Source organism: Euprymna scolopes, chromosome 14, assembly GCF_053919585.1.
Source record: "Euprymna scolopes isolate OS-2025 chromosome 14, ASM5391958v1, whole genome shotgun sequence".
Classification (NCBI taxonomy): Eukaryota; Metazoa; Mollusca; class Cephalopoda; order Sepiida; family Sepiolidae; genus Euprymna; species Euprymna scolopes.
Window position 1 is genome coordinate 66,765,551 of NC_136495.1, and position 22,349 is coordinate 66,787,899.

Consider the following 22,349-nt stretch of genomic DNA (forward strand, 5'->3'; position numbering starts at 1 on the left):
AATACACAGTCAGTAAGCATGTCATAAATCTTAATTATGAAGTGCGAAAATAATGAAAAAATAAATAAATAAATAAGTAAATAAAATAAATAATAATAATAGTAATAATAATAATAATAATAATAATAATAATAAGACCAAGATTTGCTCTATCGTTGCCAATTAACATTTTTGTCGCGTTAGTAGATTTGCAAAATCGTCTATGCAATGTAGATGATTGCTAAAATGTTCGCGTTTCGTTACGCGCGTTCAAAAGAAGTTGTTCAATCGTTTTACTAACACACAACAGAGGTGGACTCCTTTTGCCAGTATCCAATATCTCTATAAAACTCGCCAAACGCGCTTATAAACAAAATCACACCCCTTCACTGTTGCGGTCCCTAAATGGCAGAATATTTTCTACTCTAATAGTTTCTTCAATCGAACAGCTAGACTTTGTAATTCCCTTCCTGTTACCTGCTTCCCTGACTGTACTGATATGCAGAAGTAGAAACGTAACGTAAACCAACATCTTGTATATCTTTCATATGCATGGTCCCAAATAGTAGCCCCGTACGTCCAAGTGGTGATATGCCTTGTTAGGGATGAATGTGAGTAAAAATAAAAACACTACTTAACCACACATAACGAATTATTGCCCCATCTGGCTTGGTGAATCAACCCCTAGTCTTTGAGTCTTAGTAAGTTGAAAAAAAAAAAGGAATCTCTAACTTAACAGGTTCCGCACTGTCTACAAAGTCTCACCCCTGTCCCATCGTCGCAATGTAGCATTCACGTGCTGTTCTTACAAGCACCTCTGTGGAATGTGCTCCGACAAACTTACTTCACCTGCAACCTAATTACCCCGACCTGCCTAACTGAGAAACATCCCACCCTTTCGTTGTAGACGTCCCCAAATTCCTGAAAACAGTCAACTCTAATAGATTTTTCTCTTTGAACCTCTTTTATTTTTTTTTATTATATCCCTGTTTCCTCGACACCAGGTTACACAAATTTGAATGTAATATAAACAAGCAACTTGTCGCACACCTCTCAGTTTAGGATGTCCTTTCAATATCTGACCCTATAATCATAGTAGCCTCATACACCTCAATGGCAGTATGCTTTGTTTAAGGCGAATAAAAACTAAAAAAATAAATAAATAAAAGATTTGTAATTGAACGCTGCCACTGAAACATGAGGAAAACAACTAATACGCGTGTATATTTACATTCAAGCACGTCTGACTGAACACGACAGAGTTCTTCTTTTTTCCGATTTCCTTGGATATCGTTTCAATTCGCAGGGTGGTCTTCTTTATTTCGGCTGGCATGTTGTATATTATGGCGCCTAAAAGTTGTTGTTCGGCCATATTCTTCTCAAACGCTTTCTATCGGTACATCCGATCTTCGTCAGGAGCGGTTGTTGTCACTGTCGTTTGCTTTTTCTTTATTGGTGTATTTATAATTATTTATTTATTTATTATTATTATTATTATTATTATTATTATTATTATTATTATTATTATTATTATTTATAAAGGTGGGTGCAGGATGGGTAGAGGTGAATTATTTTATTTTTAATTTTGATTTTCTTATTTTATATTCTATTTATTTATTGCTAGTTGTTGAATAAACACTATTTATTTAATAATCAATAAATAAACTAACTAAATAAAATATAAAATAAGAAATGTTTTGGCTGCTACACGTTCTTAAGTTATCAAAAAACAAATAAATAAAAAGTAAATATAACTGTGTACGAACAAAAACCGCAAATCGCGAACATGAATTCAATAATGACTCCAAATTCCATCTATACAAAATTATAAAGTCCGTCTTTTATAGGTTAAGGCACATATGACCAACGCAGTATATTCATCTGATGCTTCCATAGTTAAAATGTCTAGTTCTATTTAAACCATAAGTTTATGAATGAAATCGTGATTCAATATGACAGTTTATATTCTGAAAACGCTCGCGCTTGGTTGGCAATGGCAACAGGCCATGGGAGGGAGCAGAGTTACTTCCCCTGCTAGTTATCACTCTTGTGTTTGATGGTATTATTTTTTTTTTCTTACTAAAGAGTTTATTCATCTGTGTTTTGTTTAGCTTCGTTTTATCTCCGACTGATGTTTGCTAGTAAACAATCACAGGCAGAAGATTGATAAACACAGAAAAGTGTTGTGCAAATATTAACAAAGTGACTAGCATCACATAGGGTTGAAAACAAAAAATATACTCCGCAAACTCACACACATACAAGCACAACACACACACATCTTTATGTATATGCTTGTGTATATGTATGTGGCTTTGTGTTTGGGTGCAGTCCCCAGCCGTACATTGAGTTCGTTAGTAGACGAATTAACGGCTGCCACAGTGGAAGTAATTATTTGGCAGTCTTGCACTTACCCCGGCAAAGTTGAAAGTAAGTTCGACAACTCAAGAAGTGTCACATCAGTGTCAAATCATGTGTTATTTTGTTAAGAAAATTATATTGGACGAATTTGACGAAATGATTTTATAAAAGAACAAAAGAAACCGAACGAAATAAACCAAATAAAATTAAAAAAATAGTTAAAAAAAAAAAACGTTAAACTTTGCTGTGCGTAATAAAAGAAAGCGTAAAACAAAGTAAAATATTTTTAAAAAAATATTTTAAAACGTTAATAATTCTTAATACGTGTTAAAACCTAAATAATTCGTAATACTATTTATTTGACGGTTATACTGATGTGACCCTCAAATTAAATTTAAAAAATATTTAAAATATTAAAATATTTTTTTTTAACCGTGAGATTTTGCCGTGCGTAATAAAAGAAAGCTTAAAACTTAAAATAAATAAAATATTTAAAAAAATATTAAGTATTTAATAACTGTAATTATTCGTAATATCGTGATTTGACGGTGTAAAATACTGATGTGACCCTTCTAGATTTGTCGAACTTACTTTCAACTTTGTCGGGCTTAAGTGCAAGACTGCCAATTATTCTCTATAAGAGAATTGAGCTCTCTAGATCGTCAGTAATGCGAATATATACATACATAAGCATGATCAAATTCATTATTGTGTAACTGATGTAAATTCCTAATAATCTCAGCGCAATAAAACTTACCAAATCTAGCTACACTGAAGAGTTATGCTGAAAATTAAGTTTTCGTTGGATTAATTTAATTCTTTACTGCAGTATCATGGTGTATATATATAGATATATGCATACAGAGAGAGAGAGAGAGAGAGAGAGAGAGAGAGAGAGAGAGAGAGGCAGGCAATAAGAAATTAGACAGAAAAATAATTACTAGTTTCTGCTTTCTTCCACAACGTTCAGCACTCGGACCGTACGAAACAAAATTAACACATTTACACATCGACATTGTATGTTAAGTGAGTTTTTTTTTTAATTTCAGCCATCAAAATATATATTACTAGCACGGGTGTTCGGAGGTGTATGCTGAGCAAAAAACAAAAAAACACAGTCAATTTTTTTAACTTTGACCTCTATTATGACCCCTTAACATTTATTGTTATGGGCTCACATCAAGTTATTAAGTTAGATCCATGTCCAAGAACCCTATATCTAATATTTAAAGTGTTTAGACCCAAAATTATCGGAGGAGTTTGGTAGAGTTCTCAAAGGTCAAATCGTTGAACTTTGACCCCTTAACAGCCAAATTTCTGGCCGAAACCCGATCACATAAATTTTCCCAAATCTCAGTACCCTGATATCAAATTTCGAGTCTGTAGACTAAAAATTGACAGAGTTATGTACACAAACAGACACACAGACACGTTCACTTTAATAGATATATAGATATATTACATTTGCAGTTTGACATGGAGAAAATAAGCACTATAATTCTCAAAGGGGTCCCTATTATAGAACCATCTAAAAGTCAACCTAAATTGTCGCAAAACGACGGTGAGACTTTCCACTGTAAACTAAATTATTCTTCAATTCAGCAATACTATTTTTAACAACAAGAAACTTTCTAAACTGTCGATAGTTATGACTCTCAAAACCCTAATCGAGAGCTCATCATCTAAACTCATCGGTTTAACATTCACAGGAAATATGAATTAAAACAAATATGTTGAACACACTGCCAAGGCTACTGAAAAGAGTGGGATCTCTTTGCCTTGGCAAAAAACTGCTCACACCTGAGAGTATCCTGTATCTCTAGAAAGTTAACATTTGCCCGTGCAAGGAATATTGTTACCACATCTAGATTTATGCATCTACCACAAGTCTTTCCTTCTTGGACGACTCGATTTATGGGCCAATCTCTCTTGCAATCTCTCATTAGGTCCTGGATATGACCTAAAACTATGTCCGATTGTGAGGCCCCACCTTGCGGGCCTTGGGGAGTGTGGAGCCACCCTTTAATTGCCATTGCTCCCAGGTCCACTCTGACCCGGAGTGGTAGTACCTGTTAGGGTCCCAACTATGGGTTAAATAGAATCTGACTTTAAAAAAATATATATACTCCATTAAAAATCGTTCCTCAAAATAGCTAGATTCGGCATTAAATAACCTGAAAAAGGTTGATATGCCGTAAAAAACAACCAATCTCTTGCTTAACATGTTGAGATGTGTAGACATACAGTTTCTATGACGTGACGGCGTAATGTGTTCCGTTTCTCCTTTTCATGTTCTCTCTTTTGTCCCTTCTTTCTTTATCCCTATAATCCACTGTCACATTCTCTCCCATTTGGTTTTCCCTCGTTTCTCTTTCTTACGTTTTCTATTTCTCCTTCCCTGTTCCAACCTCTAAATGTTTCCTCATATCCTTCTTTTCTGGTCTCTACTTTCGTTTTTAGTCATTACAGTTATTAATTTGTAAAATTATTCCAGTGCCACTCTTAACCACGACTAGCTCTTTTTTATTTACGAAAGATCCATCAGGTAGAAATATTAAGTTAGTCCCAAAAAGGTCTCGATTTAACACGTCCCGTACAATCAACCAAGCTCCAACCCCTGTCTCATCGCCACAATGTTGCACACTTGCGCCTGCTTTACAAATCCTTTTATGGAATGTGCTTTGACGAACTTATTGCACCTGTACCCCCACAACACACATAATTTGGACAAATCCGGCTAGCAGCAAAATCTCTAAAATCCCTAAAATCGCTAAATGTCGGAAAGCATTTTACTTTAATAGTTTCCTCCATCGGATCGTTGCACATTTGAATTTCTTCGATATTACCTGTTTCCAGACCGTACTAACATGCAGTAGTTTAAATTCAACGTGAACAGACATCTTGCCAATCTCCTCACATCGTCCCCTGTAGACATAGTTCTTTGGGATGAACAAGAGTAAGAAGAAAGCTCCACCAATAACTTTTGACATCAATTTACCTTATTTATGACCAGCCTGGGTGCGCAGCGTTGCCTGGGTTTTTAGAGGTGTGTGTCAGGCAAAAAATAAATAAATAAATAAATAAATAAGTGGTAGTAGGCAGGCAGGCTCGAACCCGTACTGCGAAGAAGAAAAAGAACGTGATAAAAAGTAACAAAAAAAGTGACGTCTTTGGTACTGCGTCCATCGCCAAACAGAAAGTGACGAAGGTTTAAATTAAGGCTAATCAATCGAAAAGAGGGAGTGACTTTCGAAAATAGCGACTCCTCCCTGTAGAAAAATGCCCATTTGAGGGTGAAGGAAGTAATGTTCTTAACCAATTTTTCGATATTTGTCGTCCGAAGGGTCGATCTTCAAAATGATACCGATCTCGTGAAAATCCGTCGCCTCTCTCGAAAGTTTTAGGCAGGCATACATACATACATACATACACACATACATACATATATATATATATATATATATATATATATATATATATATATATATATACATTTAAACAGACAGATGAGATTTATGTTATAGATAATAATATTTGTGCCTATTTACTGCTTGTTTGTCTATATATTACAACTAGATTATTATTTATACTATCCACGCTTCACCAAATAAGGATTTGTAATTAAATTTTATCAGAGATACTTGTATTTTTCATACTTCTGTTGCAAACTTTAATTTATTTACTTTATTTCGTAATCAATTCTCCGTATTTTTATTTTTTATTTTTGTTTTATTTGAACATGTTTTATGTTTTTTTATTATTGTTTTTTTTTCAATTTCGCACCTCTCCACCCGCAGTGTTTATTTTATTAGCGCGTAGTATAATATTGTTTTTAATTATATATAATCAAACGATTCTCTACATTCTGCTGAATACATCCTGTGTTAATCTCCGGTTTCCTAGCCTTAATTGGAACAGATGGCCTTCATCATTCTTGCGACATGACGCTAGTTTGCCTCCAGTTTTATTCTTAGCAAGGCTATTACTCATTTATACACCCGGATGGACTGTTTGATGGACTTGGTTTTACAGAAGGTCACTCATTTGGTATTTACCAGGCACATCTGCGCTTAACTTTTCTAGTATTCATATTCTATCAACATAAACAAGTCTCCTTTTCTCTTTTGTTTACCTAAACCTATAGCAAATTACTATGAATAGAATTTTTTTCAAAATAATTAACCCTGTTTGGACACACATGTCAATTGTACTGCTTCCTTGCAAACTACGACATGATCGCTTCCAAGTCAAATCACAGCAAACACTTGCCGAGTTGTCCTATTAACTAATCAACTTTTCTGAATAACATTAATAATTGTCAATCCTCTCATAGTTTCGTTCATCACCCAACTAGCAATTCATTAATGCTTATCCACAAGTTGCTTTTTGCCTGATAAGTGTTGAGGCATTATTATAAAAGCTCCAAAGATTTTATCGAAATAAGTGTAATTACACTTTTTAGATACACCTATAATTGATTAATTTTTCATGTATATACACGTACATTATAATGTACAATATTACACACACGCATATATATATATATATTATTTTAAAATATAATTATCCACTGACGCGCTTTTCGCCGTCTACGACTCATTAGAGTGGCTGAATCTAGCGAGATTTTCGATATATAGATCAGGACCCCAGATAAGAAGCCTAAACCTCTATCATGCGGCTACCTCGCACGGCTACTCAATGTATCGCGTTTTTATGTGGATGTTTTTATTTGTTTTCGTTAGGGGTACTTTTTGAATGAATTCAATTAGTTATACGAAAGTGCATTTTTACCTAAATACGAGTTGGGAATAATTTTCCCTTTGACCAATTTGGTACCCCTAAATGAGGAGCTGCATATATATTATTTTTAAATGATGAGTCGTAGACGACGAAACACGTGTCAGTAGATAATGATATTTTAAAACATAATATATATGACGCTCCCCATTTATAGAGTACCACATTGGTCATTGATAAAATTATTCCCAACTCGTATTTAGGTAAAGATGCACTTTCGTATAAATAATTGAATAGATTAAAAAATATCGTTAAGAAAAACAAACAAAAACAAATAAAACACACACACACACACATATATATATACATATATATATATACATATATATATATATATATATATATATATATATATATAACTCTACTTCGTTTACTCACATAAAATTAATATACGAAAGTATAAATTTATGCGTAAACTTTAAGTATTTACTTCAAAAGTGCCCAATACGTAGGTAGAGCTAGTTAGTAATTTATAAAATATATATGGCGATTAAGGTACACTGAATATTCCGCGTTTCATCCACTCTAGGACTCTTCAGGCTTAGGCGCCTAAGCCTGAAGAGTCCTAGAGTGAAACGCGGAATATTCAGTGTAGCTTAATCGCCATATATATTTTATAACTTACTATATATATATATATATATATATATATATATATATATATATATATATATATATTGATTACTAACCTAATGATTTTCCTATGGAAAGAAATACAGACGTTTTTGTATGACTTACTTGTCATAAAGATATTTGAATACTACAAGTGGGCTACACTCACCTGTTTAAGTAAATATTTTAAAAGTATACAAAACATATACTTATGACACGTAAGAGGCACAGAAACATTCGTGTTCGATGATTGAGAGAAGTCATCAGGGTAAATGTATTTTTTATACTATATATATATTGTACAAAAATATGTTTATAACAATTAAGCTACACAGAAATAACTATCAGAGTATATTTAGTTTGAGATTTATTATTTGTTAATAACTTTTGTACACATATGTTCCAGCAGTATTCGATACTAACGCAGTTTATATATATATATATATATATATATAAAGAGAGAGAGAGAGAGAGAGAGAAAGAGAGAGTGAGAGAGAAAGAGAAAGGAACAACCAAGTCACATGTCCATCAATGTTTCGTGTTTATTGTAAGACTTTTTTCTGGATAAATGAAGAAATCTTACAATAAATCCGAAACGTTGATGGAGGTGTGTCTTGGTTTGTTCCTTTTTTCTATCTCTCTGTCTCGTCGGAATACACTTTCCATCATTCTCCTTTATACATATATATATATATATATATATATATATATATATATATATATATATATATTCTCCTTTTATATATATATATATATATATATATATATATGTGTGTGTGTGTGTGTGTGTGTGTAGTAAATAAATATATATATATATATATATATACTAGCATTTCAGCACGGCGTTGCCCGGGTGTTTGGATGTGTATGTTGAGCAAAAACAAAAAAAAGGGTAGTAGGAAGGCAGGCTCGAACCCGTTACGCAAAGGAGGAAAAGAACGGGGTAAAACCTAACGTTTATGCTGTTACGACCACCGCCAAACCGGAAGCGACATTTTTAAAAATTAAGCTAGACAATCTTAAGGTGAGGATAACTTTAAAAGATATCGGCGAAAAAAGTGACCCCCCCCTGTAGGAAAGTGCCTAGTTGAAGGGGAAGATATTAATATTTTTAGCCAATTTTTCGATATTTGTCATATGAAAGGTCGAATTGTAAAACGATATAGATCTTGGTAAAATCCGTCTCCTCTATTGAAAGTTTAAGGCAGACATGCAAACAGGCATACATACATACATTTATATATTGGCAATTAAAAATTTTCGGCCCAAACTGATGAAAAAGCTTGCCCTATATCTGAATACCCTTTATGTAAACTTTCAAATATTTAGACCATAAATTGTCTGAGTAATTTAGAAGAGACCGCAGAGGTCAATTTTCTTTTAAACTTTGACCCCTATTATGCCCCCTTAACATTTATTGTTTTGGGCTCAAATTTAGTTATTAAGTTAGATCCATGTCCAAGGAACCTATATCAAAAATTTCAAGTACGTAGACCCAAAATTGTTGAAGGAGTTTGGTAGAGTTCTCAAAGGACAAATCGTTGAACTTTGACCCCTTAATCGCCAAATTTCTGGCCAAAAACCGATCACCCCGATTTTCCCAAATCTCAGTATCCTGTATATCAAATTTCGAGTCTGTAGACTAAAAATTGACAGAGTTATTACGTAGGGAAATGTACACAAACACACACACACACAGACAAACACACACGCGTTCACATTTATAGATATATAGATAGATTTATATATATTCCATGTACGTGGATTTATGTTTCTGTCCATATGTGTGTATCAGCAGATGTGTATAGATCGTATATCCTTGTAATACTTATCCACACACATCTAGCATTGAACTCGGAAGTTAATCCTTAAAAATAACAACCTGAGCGGATAAAATTAAGTGTTTTATTTATGTTTTCATATATCACCTTATTTTGTAGGCTGATAAACGAATGGATATGTAACTGTGCTCGAGAATCTGTGTGTGAATGTTTTATATACACATATGTCTGTATGTGTATCTGGATCCAAGGTCATGTGAAAGAACCCTAGCAGAGTATTCAATGTGTGCAGTGATCCTCCAAAGACTATATAAGAAACTTCTTCGCAATATCCAATCAGTGTTCTCTCCAATATATCCCACATAAGTAAAAGTTTATGCATCACCCACTCACAGCCACCCTTAAATAAATATTGGTATCAGTTAAATGATGTTTGACTATGCTACACATTTTTTTGTTCTCTGATCGTGCAGGAGGAATCCTTTCTTATTTTTGTTTAATTTATGGCTAATAATCTATATATTAATTTGCTTGTCCGTACGGTGTCACGTCATCATCATCGCAAAATTAATTAATGTGAATTATCTTCCTTTATTGTTCAATCTTTATCAGTTAAAAATCATTAACCCTTTTATTTCCCAAAAGTTCCCGAACAAAAAAAAATAATAATAATAACTGTCTATTTATGGTTCCGGATTATTTTAAAGACAGTTATGCATAGAAGGTATCGTTCCAGTTTAAATAGTGAAGTATTTTACTTACATTTTTAACGGTGTCTTCTGTTTATTATTGTAAGAACGCTTATTCTATTTTATTCAGTAATAAATATATTTTTTTACATTTAACGCTACGAGTACGTTTTTTTTTACTGTGCCACTTTATGTTTTTTTTTTATTTACTTTTGAGTGAGCCTTACACAACAAAAAATATGTTTAGAAATACATGTTACAAAAGTCAAGAATGACTTTATTAAATAAATCACCAAAGTCACCATTCGCAAATACAGAGTCAAAACATATTTTACGTCTTGTTCTGTTTTGTTTTTGTTTTACGGCATATCAATCCTTTTTCGTGTTATTTAATGCCGAATCGAGTAATTTTGCAACATTTATACAGTTTCACGTTGTTTACATAGTTATTACTTATGTTTTGTTCGTTTTATTTTGCTTCTTTTACAGGCATTCATCTTCTAATGCCCACCGACAGGGCATACATATTTAAATACTATAAAAAATGGACACAACAATATTATTTTTTTTAATATGAAATAAAACAGTGTTTCATTACTTACGATTTAATTTATTTAAAGAAATATTTATTTCCTATTTAAAGATTTTCAGTATATTTTATTTAACTGAAGAATTTTTCCATTATTTTTATTACATTGTTAGGTGAAGTTTCGGTAAATATCCAGATACGCTACTACAGAACACCGACCACTCTAATTTCTTTTTTTATTGGTAATTGAGGTCGCTGACAACGAATCTGATAGTCAAACTTGGGGCAAATTTACCGTTTGCATGGTATTAACCCCGAACCCACGAATAACTTTCCACCATTTTGCAGCTTCCGTTTATGCTACGCGCATGCACGTTGTAGCATAAATGACGGCTTCGCCAAGCAAACTACTAAATTAGAGTGGTCGGTGTTCTGTAGTAGCGTATCTGGATATTTACCGTTTTTTTTTCTTTTTTTTTCTTTCTTATTTAAAAAAAAAATTATAAAAAAAAAGATACAAGACCATTAAAGTTTTCTTCATTAAATCGCTATTTAGGTGAAGGTTCAAAATAGTTAACCCTTCTCCCCATAACCGTTTTTTATGCAGTAAAATACTTTGTTTCAATAATTATGGCTTAAATAAATATGTATTCCTTATTTAAAGATTTACAGTATATTTTATTTAACTGAAGAAATATTTATTGTTCATACATATATTTTTCCCTTATTTTTTTATACATTGTTAGGTGAAGTTTCAGAATAGTTAACCCCCTTCTCATATTAAGAATGGCTTTCAGCATGATTCTTACAATAGTGCTATCAAAGTTTATTGATTTTTCTTATTTAACAAAAATTATAAAAAAGATACAAGAACATTTTAAACATTTTTTTCATTAAATCGTTATTTAGGTGAAGGTTTAGAATAGTCAAACCCTCTCCCCTTATTAAGAATGGCATTTTATTATTTCAGCATGATGCTTACATTTTTCTTAATATAAAAAAAGATACAAGAAAATGTTAAGCTTTTTTTTTTTAATTAAAATGTTAGATCAAAGTTCGGAATAACTTACTTTATAGCCAATTAGCCAGCTTACTTAACTATATAACATTGACAATAAATTTGATAGGTACAACCTACCTCACATCATTTTGATTATCGAAAAATCAAAATTTAACTGTACTTCGTAAGATTTACAGAAACACTTCATTTTCTATGCATGTAATACACAAGAATCTGAATATTATACCAGATTACAATGTTTTTATGGAAAAAAAAACTTTTGTACAGAAAATTCAAAGTGTTCTATTTATATTATCAGGAAGTTGTGATGCATTAATTGAAATCTATATCAATAATTCGACTTAAAAATATTTGTGAATTTCCAAATGTTCATTGAATAAAATTCAAAATGAATAGAAAAGTCTATCGCATATGTAAAAGTTGACAGTTGCTTATTTAACTTCATTAAAAGCCATCAAAGTCAACTAAGAGCTGCTCAATATTCTGGCTTAATGGATCATTTAGCAAGGAATGAAGATGGTTATTCTGGTGTACCAGTTATTCTACCATCTACATTTACAGGAAGTCCTAGGAATCTACAACAGCTTTATCAAGATGCAATGGCAGTTTTCTGTGACCTATTCATTACTCACACATGTAATCCAAAATGTCCTGAAATATTAAATAACTTGGGGTCATCAGAACTTGCACAAAATCGATGTCAGCAATGTCACACAGTTTTTTAAATTCACAATCTGACTCCCAAGAACCTGCTGACTGACCACTATTCTCACTCCAAGCAGCTGATCGACGTCCCTGTCACCGCCTCAATCATCACCAGCACTTCCTGACAATATCAACAGCATCAGTTACGATCGCATTGACCTTCAATAAAAGTTTAAACTAAAGTTCTTTGTTTGTTCTACTTGCTTCCATACGTTCATTTTATAAGGAATTTCTTACTGATGTGTTTTAAAAGATTTTAACTACCGTGGAATTTCCACGGGTCCTGCTAGTTTATATTATTACATAAATTATCATGAAATATTATTAGGATATAAAATCAAAATGCATCAATTTAAACTAGAGGTGATTCTGGCAGGTTTATTTCAAATGTTTGTGAAAACCGAACAAATACTTACCACCGAGATTCAAATTGATGGTTGCTGATACCTCTCCCAATTTGTTCTTAGCTACCACTTTGTACGTCCCTGCGTCTTCTTTTGCAACCCCAATAAGTTCCATCACAATGTTGTAGGCGATGCCTCCTTTCGGTTCTACATTCATTTTGTGTTTGTCTGAGGCTTTCAATTGTGTGCTTCCGAGAAACCATGTTATGTCAGGCTTTGGGGAGGCCTCCAATGCGCACAAAAACACCAGTCGTTTACCTCCATCTTCCTGTTTTAAGGAGGGTTTCGTCGTAAAACGGGGAGCTACTTCGTCTGCGACCCCCATGGTGATTACTTTTGTGGACCACTAGTCACTGTGTACCTGTGAAAGAGAGCAAATACAGAATTAGCATCAATCTATTTGCAAAACATTCTATACAGACAATGGTAAATATTTGCATGCATATACATTCAGAAAGTTTGTATGCCTTTTGGCTTATTATGCAAGACGTGTTGAATGGTCCTGAGTAAAACTCGAAAGTCACAAGAATTAATAAGATTACAAAGGAACACTTTCTCATGAAAAAAAAACCCCGAAAAGGATCATAAAAAAAATGTAGCGAAAAACTAAAAATATGAAACTGGGCGGAATCGTAATCCATCTAGTTTCTATGATAATAATATGAGGGCTGCATTCGTATAAAACACTTTGTTCTAGCATATACTACCTTATAAAGAAACATTACGCACACACACAATATATATATATATATATATATATATATAAGATTCCACAGCCAAACAGCGTCGCAGCCTACAATATCCATGATACTCAACGAACCGGAAGTCGAAGACTCGAGTTTCGCTTCATTTTGGGCTGATCAGTTAGATACATTCGAACTCAGGATTCGAAACCCGAGCTTCTTGCATGCGAATCCTGATGAGCCCAAATGAGGGCGAAACTCGAGTCTTGGAACTTCCGCTTCGTTGACTGTCATGGCTCCTGTGGGCTGCGACATTGTTTAGCTGTCAATTTATTATATATAATCTCACACACACACACACACACACACACACACATATATATATATATATATATATATATATACACACACACAGAGGCGCTTTCAGTTTTTGACAGACTGGATACCCACAAAGGAGTGTCTGCGCGGGAAATTATTGTGCCAAGAGGTACGTAGTCTCCAACGTCACCTCTTCTGAGTCGACATTGTTAAATACCAGTGGCAAGTGAAATGTATGTTCAGGATATATATATATATATATATATATATATATATATATATATATATATATATATATATATATATATATATGTTAATGGATAAATATGTTTTTCAATTGTATTTTCTCCCTTATTTAGAACAATCCTTTAATTTATGAAGCCCAATATATGCTAACTGTAACTACATACCATATATAAATAGATGACAAAACAGCTATATTTCAAATTCCAAGATGTTATTCATCTTACGATTTATTTATTTCAACATGTCAAAAACGACCACCCTTGACAGTATTTGTTTCGTAGTGCAAAAACAGTCATATAATTATTGTTAGTCTTGAATATTTGCTGCCTGACTCTTTAAAAAATAGGAACTTTAAAAATAAAATAAAAATAAATGATCATGACCACATAAATCCGTAAAAATCCGAACGATACTTGTGTTATGATATTAGATCATATATATATATATATATATATATATATATATATATATATATATATATATATATATATACTCCTATACATTTGGGTTTTTTGTGTATTGATATTCATATGAAAAACCGTTTTACCTTTAAGAAGATATAGATTGTAGAATTTCATTAATTTGCAAAACACCTAGCTAATTTGCATATTCTTCTAAACATTCATTTTAATTCCCTATTCGTTTTTTTTTTCAGTTTTATTATAGGATTATTATATTTAGTTAACTATTACATGTAAATATATTTATGAAGCTATTCTACATGATTTATACTTGCGTAATATTAGCGTAAAAGTATTATCATAAACATAAAACTCTTTTTATACATATTTATGTATGCGTATATATATTATATATATTTGTTTAAAAAATTGTGCCGAATAAACTCCAGTCAGTTTTTGGTCTACAGACATGAAACTTAATATATATATAAGGTATTTGAATCCATGCGAAACTTTATATTTGTGTTTTAGCTTGGGGAAATCGGCGCAAAGTGTAAAATTTAAAAAAAAAATGGAATTTATCAGGTGAAGGTCGAACGACGGCGTTACGAATATGCATGCGTAACGTAATAGCTTTTGGTTCAAGTTTTAATTTTTAGCCTCGCAGCAAACATGTTTTCATAGCTCAGCCATTAACCGTCGAAACAAAGAGGAAAGCGTAATCTAAATGTTTTGGTTTCGATTTTCAGTGGTGGTGCACAAGTTATTTGTTTAATTTTTTAAAAATCATTATAATATATTGGGTTCAATATAATATAATAATAAACACGAAATAATTTATATGTAATGTATATATAATATATGTAATAAATACTTATAATATATATTGACAAACCTCTGGACTTGAAGTTTACTTCTGATTAAAAATGGAACACATACATGAAATTCGTTGGAAAAATGGTGGGATCCTTCTACAGCTACAGAAGATGTCTCACTGCTGATGCTGTTCTCTACCTATATAAGAGCCAGGTAGGTCCAGGGATGGCGTTTTGTTGCCACATCCTGGCAGGAATTGCTAGAAAGAACTTATCCTGCCTTAAAAGGTTTAAAATAGACTTCGTAGCTTAGTGGGGGATGCCCTTTTCTCTTCACTGCAATCTCTTTCCTACAGTAATAGACGTTGCAAGTCTATCTCTGCATCATCGGTATTTTCATGGAAAGTGCTTGCCTGAGATCCAGTGTATGCCCCCCTCGCTAAATTCTCGAAAAAACACTCGTCCATCTAAAACCACTATCAATAATTTCCTCCAGTCTTTATCTGTGCCTCTGTGTGTGTACTATTGTATTTATTCTCGGATTATGCGCAGACTCCTCGAGTTTGAAATATAGGACAAAATAATTATACACACACACACACACACACACTTATATATATATATATATATATATATATATATATATATATATATATATAAGCAAAAGTACCCACCGTTGACTGGGTTCAAAAACAGCCTACAGAAAATGGACTCTGATTTATGAAAGTATGATAGGTTATGAAAAGGAAGGGTTGTAAAGAGATAGCTTCGAATTTGGGGGTATCAAAACCAAAGCAAAATATGATGAAAGTAAAAATAAAATAGATAACGCCCATAATTTATTATATCATACCTGTTCACACTGAAACACTTATCACAATATTCTGTGGATCTATATTAAAAAAAAAACATGTTAAACTTTGTGACATATTTCCCTTCTTTGGAGGTCAGGCGCGAACGAACACCCCATAATTTTATTATACCATATTTCATCAAACTGAAACATAATTATCAAAGTATACTTACACAGATAGATATAAAAAGTCTTTATTAAAGTGTGTGCCTATGTCCATTCTATGGAGGGCAGACGCGAACGCAGACCCCACAATTTTATTATACCACCCCTATTTAAGTTAAAACATACTTATACAAAGTATTATTATGTACATCTATATCAAAAACACCTGTAAACGTTTTTTTTTTTTTTAATTTTTAAATTCCATACTTTGTGGACCAGTCGCGTACGCAGACCCCACAATTTTAATGAATCATCATTATGCCAGATCAAACATACCCATTCCTGTGTTTCAATACATCTTCTATCATTATATGGGATCAGTTTTCTATAATAGTACACCATATACACAGACGTTCAGCTTTATATATATATATATATATATATATATATATATATACATATGCATACGTATACATATACATAATTTGCATATATATACATATATATACATACGTATATACATACATACGTATATACATACATATATACATGCATACTACACATATATATATACACAAATATATGCATACATATACATATATATATACATCTTTCGCATATACATACATATATATATATACATACGCATATGCATACATATACACCTACATATGCACACATATATATACATATATATATACATATGTATATATATACATCATTCGCATATACATACATATATATACATACATACGTATATACATACATATACACATACGTACACATATATATACACACATAAATCCATACATATACATATATATATATACATATCCATACGTCATTTGCATATACATACATGTATATATATATGCATACATACATATATACATATATACGTATACACATACATATATACATACGTACACATATATATACACACAAATATACATACATATACATATATACATACATATATACATGCATATACATACAGTATATATATATATATTCTAAAACTATATTCGTTGAGATACTACATTTTGATTATATCTATCGATCTATATATATATATAGAGAGAGAGAGAGAGAGAGATTTCTATTAATCTCTCTCTCTCTCTCTATATATATATATATATCCATATTTCTATATATCTATCTATATATACCTATATATCTATCCATCTATATCTATATATATATCTATCTATATCTATATATATATTTTTATATATATATATCTATATATATCTATGTATATGTATCTATATATCTCTAAGCCGTGGTGAAGGCACCCTTTCTAGGAGAAGCAAATCTCTGATTTAAAAAACCATAAAGCAGAAGACCAGTACCCGCATTAAGCTGGTCTGCAGTTTAATTTGTTGCTGGCTATCTTGCTCTTTCTTGTTGCTGGATCTCAACATTTTGAACCGAGAGAGAGACTTAGCTGTCGTACAACGCTAAGACTCTGTAACATCATATTTGTATAGATACTCCCTCAGACATCTGGGCTCATGGATTTTAAATGTCTGAGGGAGTGTCAAGATGTTGCAATCATCATATATCTATATATATATATATATATATATATATATATATATATATATATGTAGATATCTATATATATATATACATATATAGATATATAGATATCTATCTATATCTATATCTCTCTATATATATAGATATCTATATATATACACACATATATATATATCTATATATATACATATATATAGATAGATAGATAGATACATATATATATGTATATATATATATATATAGTGATTTCTGTGAAAGTTTAAAACTATATTGTATTCACAAGACTACATACAAATAACTATAAAGCATTAGAAATGCACATTTACTTTTTTGATACTCGCAGATGGTTCACTTCACCAATCAACATAAACAATCTCTACAATAAAGTATCATTATACGAAAACATAAGAGACAACCAAAAACAGCTGTAAGATTGCTAATGCACATATTCCTCACCGACAACTACTTCTGGCAATTATCATATTTCATGCAAACCCAAACTATACGACAAAAATAGATAGGCTAAACACGGAAATATAAATTCAAATCAACCATTAAAGTAAACGATAAATTAACGCTATTCCTCCTACATGTTAATTTTTACTTACGCATTTACACTCATCCACACGGATGAAACAAATATGCAATTGAAAGTGTTTGCTTACTCATTATTATTTCTAAATTTAATCAATTTAACGAATAGGTTTCTATAACATAACACAATCCGGGTTTGTATTACTGTACACATAGATTCGAAAAAGTTGTCAAAAAAAGAAATATATAACAAATAAATATTATCAAAGGCAAGATAAGTTACTTTTCTACCAAACTGGATACATTTTTTTGTTTTTATTCAATGTAACATGTTTATTCAGCTCGAAAAACATACGGTGTTTACCGATGTATTGGAAAATTCAAAATGGCGCCCGACACTTTCTTTAACATGGTAAGTTTGGGAAAGCGTGTTATAAATAATAAACTAGATAAAATACTATTTAAAAAAACACCGAATATATCTCGACTTATGTCACGGTAACATATAATGAGCGAGTTTCTAACAGTATTTTGTCTAGTTTATTATTTATAACATCTTTTCCTGAACTTACTGTGTTAAAGAGAGTGTCGGGCGCCATTTTTAATTTTCCAATACATCGGTAAACGCTGTATGTTTTTCGAGCTGAATAAACATGTTCCATTGAATAAAAACACGAAAAATATATCCAGTTTGGTATAAAAGTAACTTGCCTTTGATAACATTTATTTGTTATATATTTGTTTTGTTTTTTTTTGACAACTTTTTCGAATCTATGTGTACAGTAATACAAACCCCACAATCCTAATAAAAAAAAACTATTTGTTTATACGATACATAAAAGATAGACGTATTTTCGTCATATCACAATACTTCTATTTCATCCTCTGGAACTCTCGGGCGTCGTTGTCTATACCGGAGCTTAGTGAATATCGACAACAAAACTTTTTATTTAGATTTCTTTCTGCTTTGTGTATTTATACCTAACAATGATGCAAACGTTTTTGTTAAAATATCTGACTTTTCTTTAGATTTACTTTCTGTTTAACTGTACATGTGTAATCATTTACATGTGTAATCATTTATATGTGTAATCATTTACATGTGTAAAATTGTAAATGTATCGTAAATCACTACGTTAACCTAATTGTAATAAAAAGTTTTAACCCCCCCCCCTAAAAGTAAAAGTTCCACTGTACGCGTTAATTTGATTTTTTTGTGCTCCTATATATGTTTCTCGTGCAAAATTCTAACTACCATTTTTCTGGTTATATAGTGAAACGCAAATGTAAAGTTCAAATGTATCAATTAGTAATCTATAAATTAAGATTGTCTTCTGATAAATTAACAAAACCTTATAAAAATTATAAACTGTATATTTAACTACAATATGATTTCATCATAGTTAATACCGATTATATATTTATAAAAAAAAAGTATGTTTCACCAACTTGTTTATCTCCAGATTCGAGGCAAACATGTTTATAAAGGAAAAAAACAAAAAACAAATGAATTTCATAAACGATGTTCGGTGTAAATTTGTTTTTTCTTTAAGTCTGAAGCTTTGTGTTGATAAAACTGAGACTTGACGTCGAGAAAAATTGCAATTTATACCATCATCATCATCATCATCATCTTCATCATCATTGTCGTTGTCGTCGTATCAGGCAGATTGCTATAATCAAATTGACTCTTTCCCTCAACAGGTCTATCTTTTATGGCCTTATGAAGATCTGCAAGTTCTAAGCCAGTGGCTCCTGTCAATATTTTTTTTTTACGTCTTGACAGGTCGTCCTACTTTAGCGGTTCCATGTTTAGAATCCTACAATACCACATCCCTGAAGATCACATTTTGTTTCTTATGTGGCAGTGTCCGGCATATTGTGTTCTTCTTTCTCTTATTATTGAAGTGATCCTGGGCAACCGACCATACAAAAAGGTTGCGGTTGGGTGTGTTTTTCAGTTTAAGTTTAACACCGACCGGAGCATTATAGTTCAAGTTCCATCTAACTTACGTTCAAGTTATTATTATTTTTTTTAATTTTTAATTTTAATTTTATTTTTATTTATTTATTTTTTTTACAGAGAGCTCATGCTTATGAACCATAAAGCAGTCCCGTCTTTACTACGGCTGTAAAAAAGGTTTTCTTGATCTGTTCCAAGGGGGAAGATTTTCATATAATTATATATGTTTATATAAATCGACTTAAAGTCAATACATATAATTTTTGTAATCACTCAGACGTAGCAATTCTTTGGGAAACCATCGTGTGTTTGGAGATTCTCGCGAGACTATAAATGGTGCTTACTTGTATTTACTCCATATTTTCGTATTTCAAAGTACATAAGTTCTACTGCTTAGATTACTATTAATTTTTTTCAGAAAACGATCTATTAGTTATTTAAACATAATACCTGATAGGTTTTATGAAACTTGATCTATATGAATACTTAGTATAGCTAATCAGCTGTTTTGTATTGATTTTAAATGTTAATAGTGAACGCTGGCATCGGATTTTTATAACCAGTTATAAAAATGGTTATAAGAAAATGTTATTCGTGAATGTGAATCGGTATTTTTGTTTCATGTATTTATAGTCATTTGGCAATTCCCTTATACACTGGAACCTGTAACGAAATGACAGTCTTTTTTCTTTGGTCATTCTGTGCTAAAGTGATTCTTAAATAGTTTCAAGAAAATATGTACACAAATTTTTGTTGATGTGAAAATCTTTGAACTGATTATATAACATTGAGTATGCCATAAATCCGGTTTTCTTCCGAGTTATAATATATATATATATATATATATATATATTGAGCACTATCGTAAATAATCTCACTCGCTACTTAATTTGGCTGAAAAATGCGAAGCTCGCGGTTTGTTTACAAACAAACGTTTGAGCACTTTACGAGTGGCGGACGGATGTTTATTTAAATAGACATTCGGACAGATTAGTTGCGGGCACCGCTTCCGTGGTCAAGGGATAGAACTGCCGACTGTCATCACGACGGTTCTAGGTTCGATCCTCGGCTTGGAATAGGTGCTAGTCTACAACGAAACAGGACTGTATGTCGATGGCTAGTTTACTTAGGCTAGTTTACTTATGTAAGATAAAGTTGTGTCGACGTTGATTTAACGCATGGGCATTGGTATCCATACGCTTGTTCCAAAGAAATAAAAGAAAGGAAAAGTAAAAAAAAAAATTTGTAGAGATGAAAATTATCCGTTACAATCATTGGAGCATAATTATGCCTTAACAATTAGGGAACCAGATTTCTCTTGCAATCTCTTTGAACTCAACACTCATCTGCATGGGTGCATGATACATGAATACGCATGCCAATCTTCTTTAACAGTTTTCCATAACATTTGAGATGATGAATGACATGTGTGAATCTCTTAAACTATAGATTCGATTTAAAACACCAGACGTCCAAATTGATATACAATGTTTATTTCCTTTTAGTTTCATATTATAAAAGGGAATCTGTTTACGTTAAATAACAGATTTAAAGAGGCCATTATAGCTTGAGAATATTTTAATTTTTCATGCAATGTCTATTGATCCCCCCCCCCCCCGACAAAAGGAGGGTGGACCTGTAAATTCACTCTTGTCCGTTTATCTGTCTGCACTTTTCTCAATAACTACGCCTTGGAATTTTTTGAAATTTTGCCCAAACATTAAACATGATATGAGTAAAAAAGTAACAAAACGGATTTTCCTGGAAAACTCCGGTTGCTCCCCGGGGGTGCCTATCGGTTTAAAATGGCTAAAATTGACACTTTTGTGCTTATATAAAAAACTTGATGCCTTGGATTTTTATAAAACTTTCTAAAAAGTTGTAACTAACTGATTTCTATATAATTTTGTTTGTCTATACTTCGCGATAACTCAGGGGCTCTTTTAGAGCTAATAAAAACACTCCATTTTTGGGACTATTTTACCATATTTGTCCAAAATTTTCTGTGTGT

The 22,349-nt window shown here is 31.9% G+C and overlaps 1 protein-coding gene across 1 annotated transcript in view; it reads right to left on the reverse strand.

The window, feature by feature from the left end:
* LOC145293052 (uncharacterized) overlaps positions 1-22,349 on the reverse strand; it is a 337,851-nt gene that overhangs the window by 113,626 nt on the left and 201,876 nt on the right. The window contains exon 3 of the mRNA XM_080139372.1: positions 12,891-13,239. Within this exon, the coding sequence (XP_079995498.1) occupies positions 12,891-13,203 (313 nt within the window). The 5' untranslated portion in view covers positions 13,204-13,239. The remainder of the gene's footprint in view (positions 1-12,890; positions 13,240-22,349) is intronic.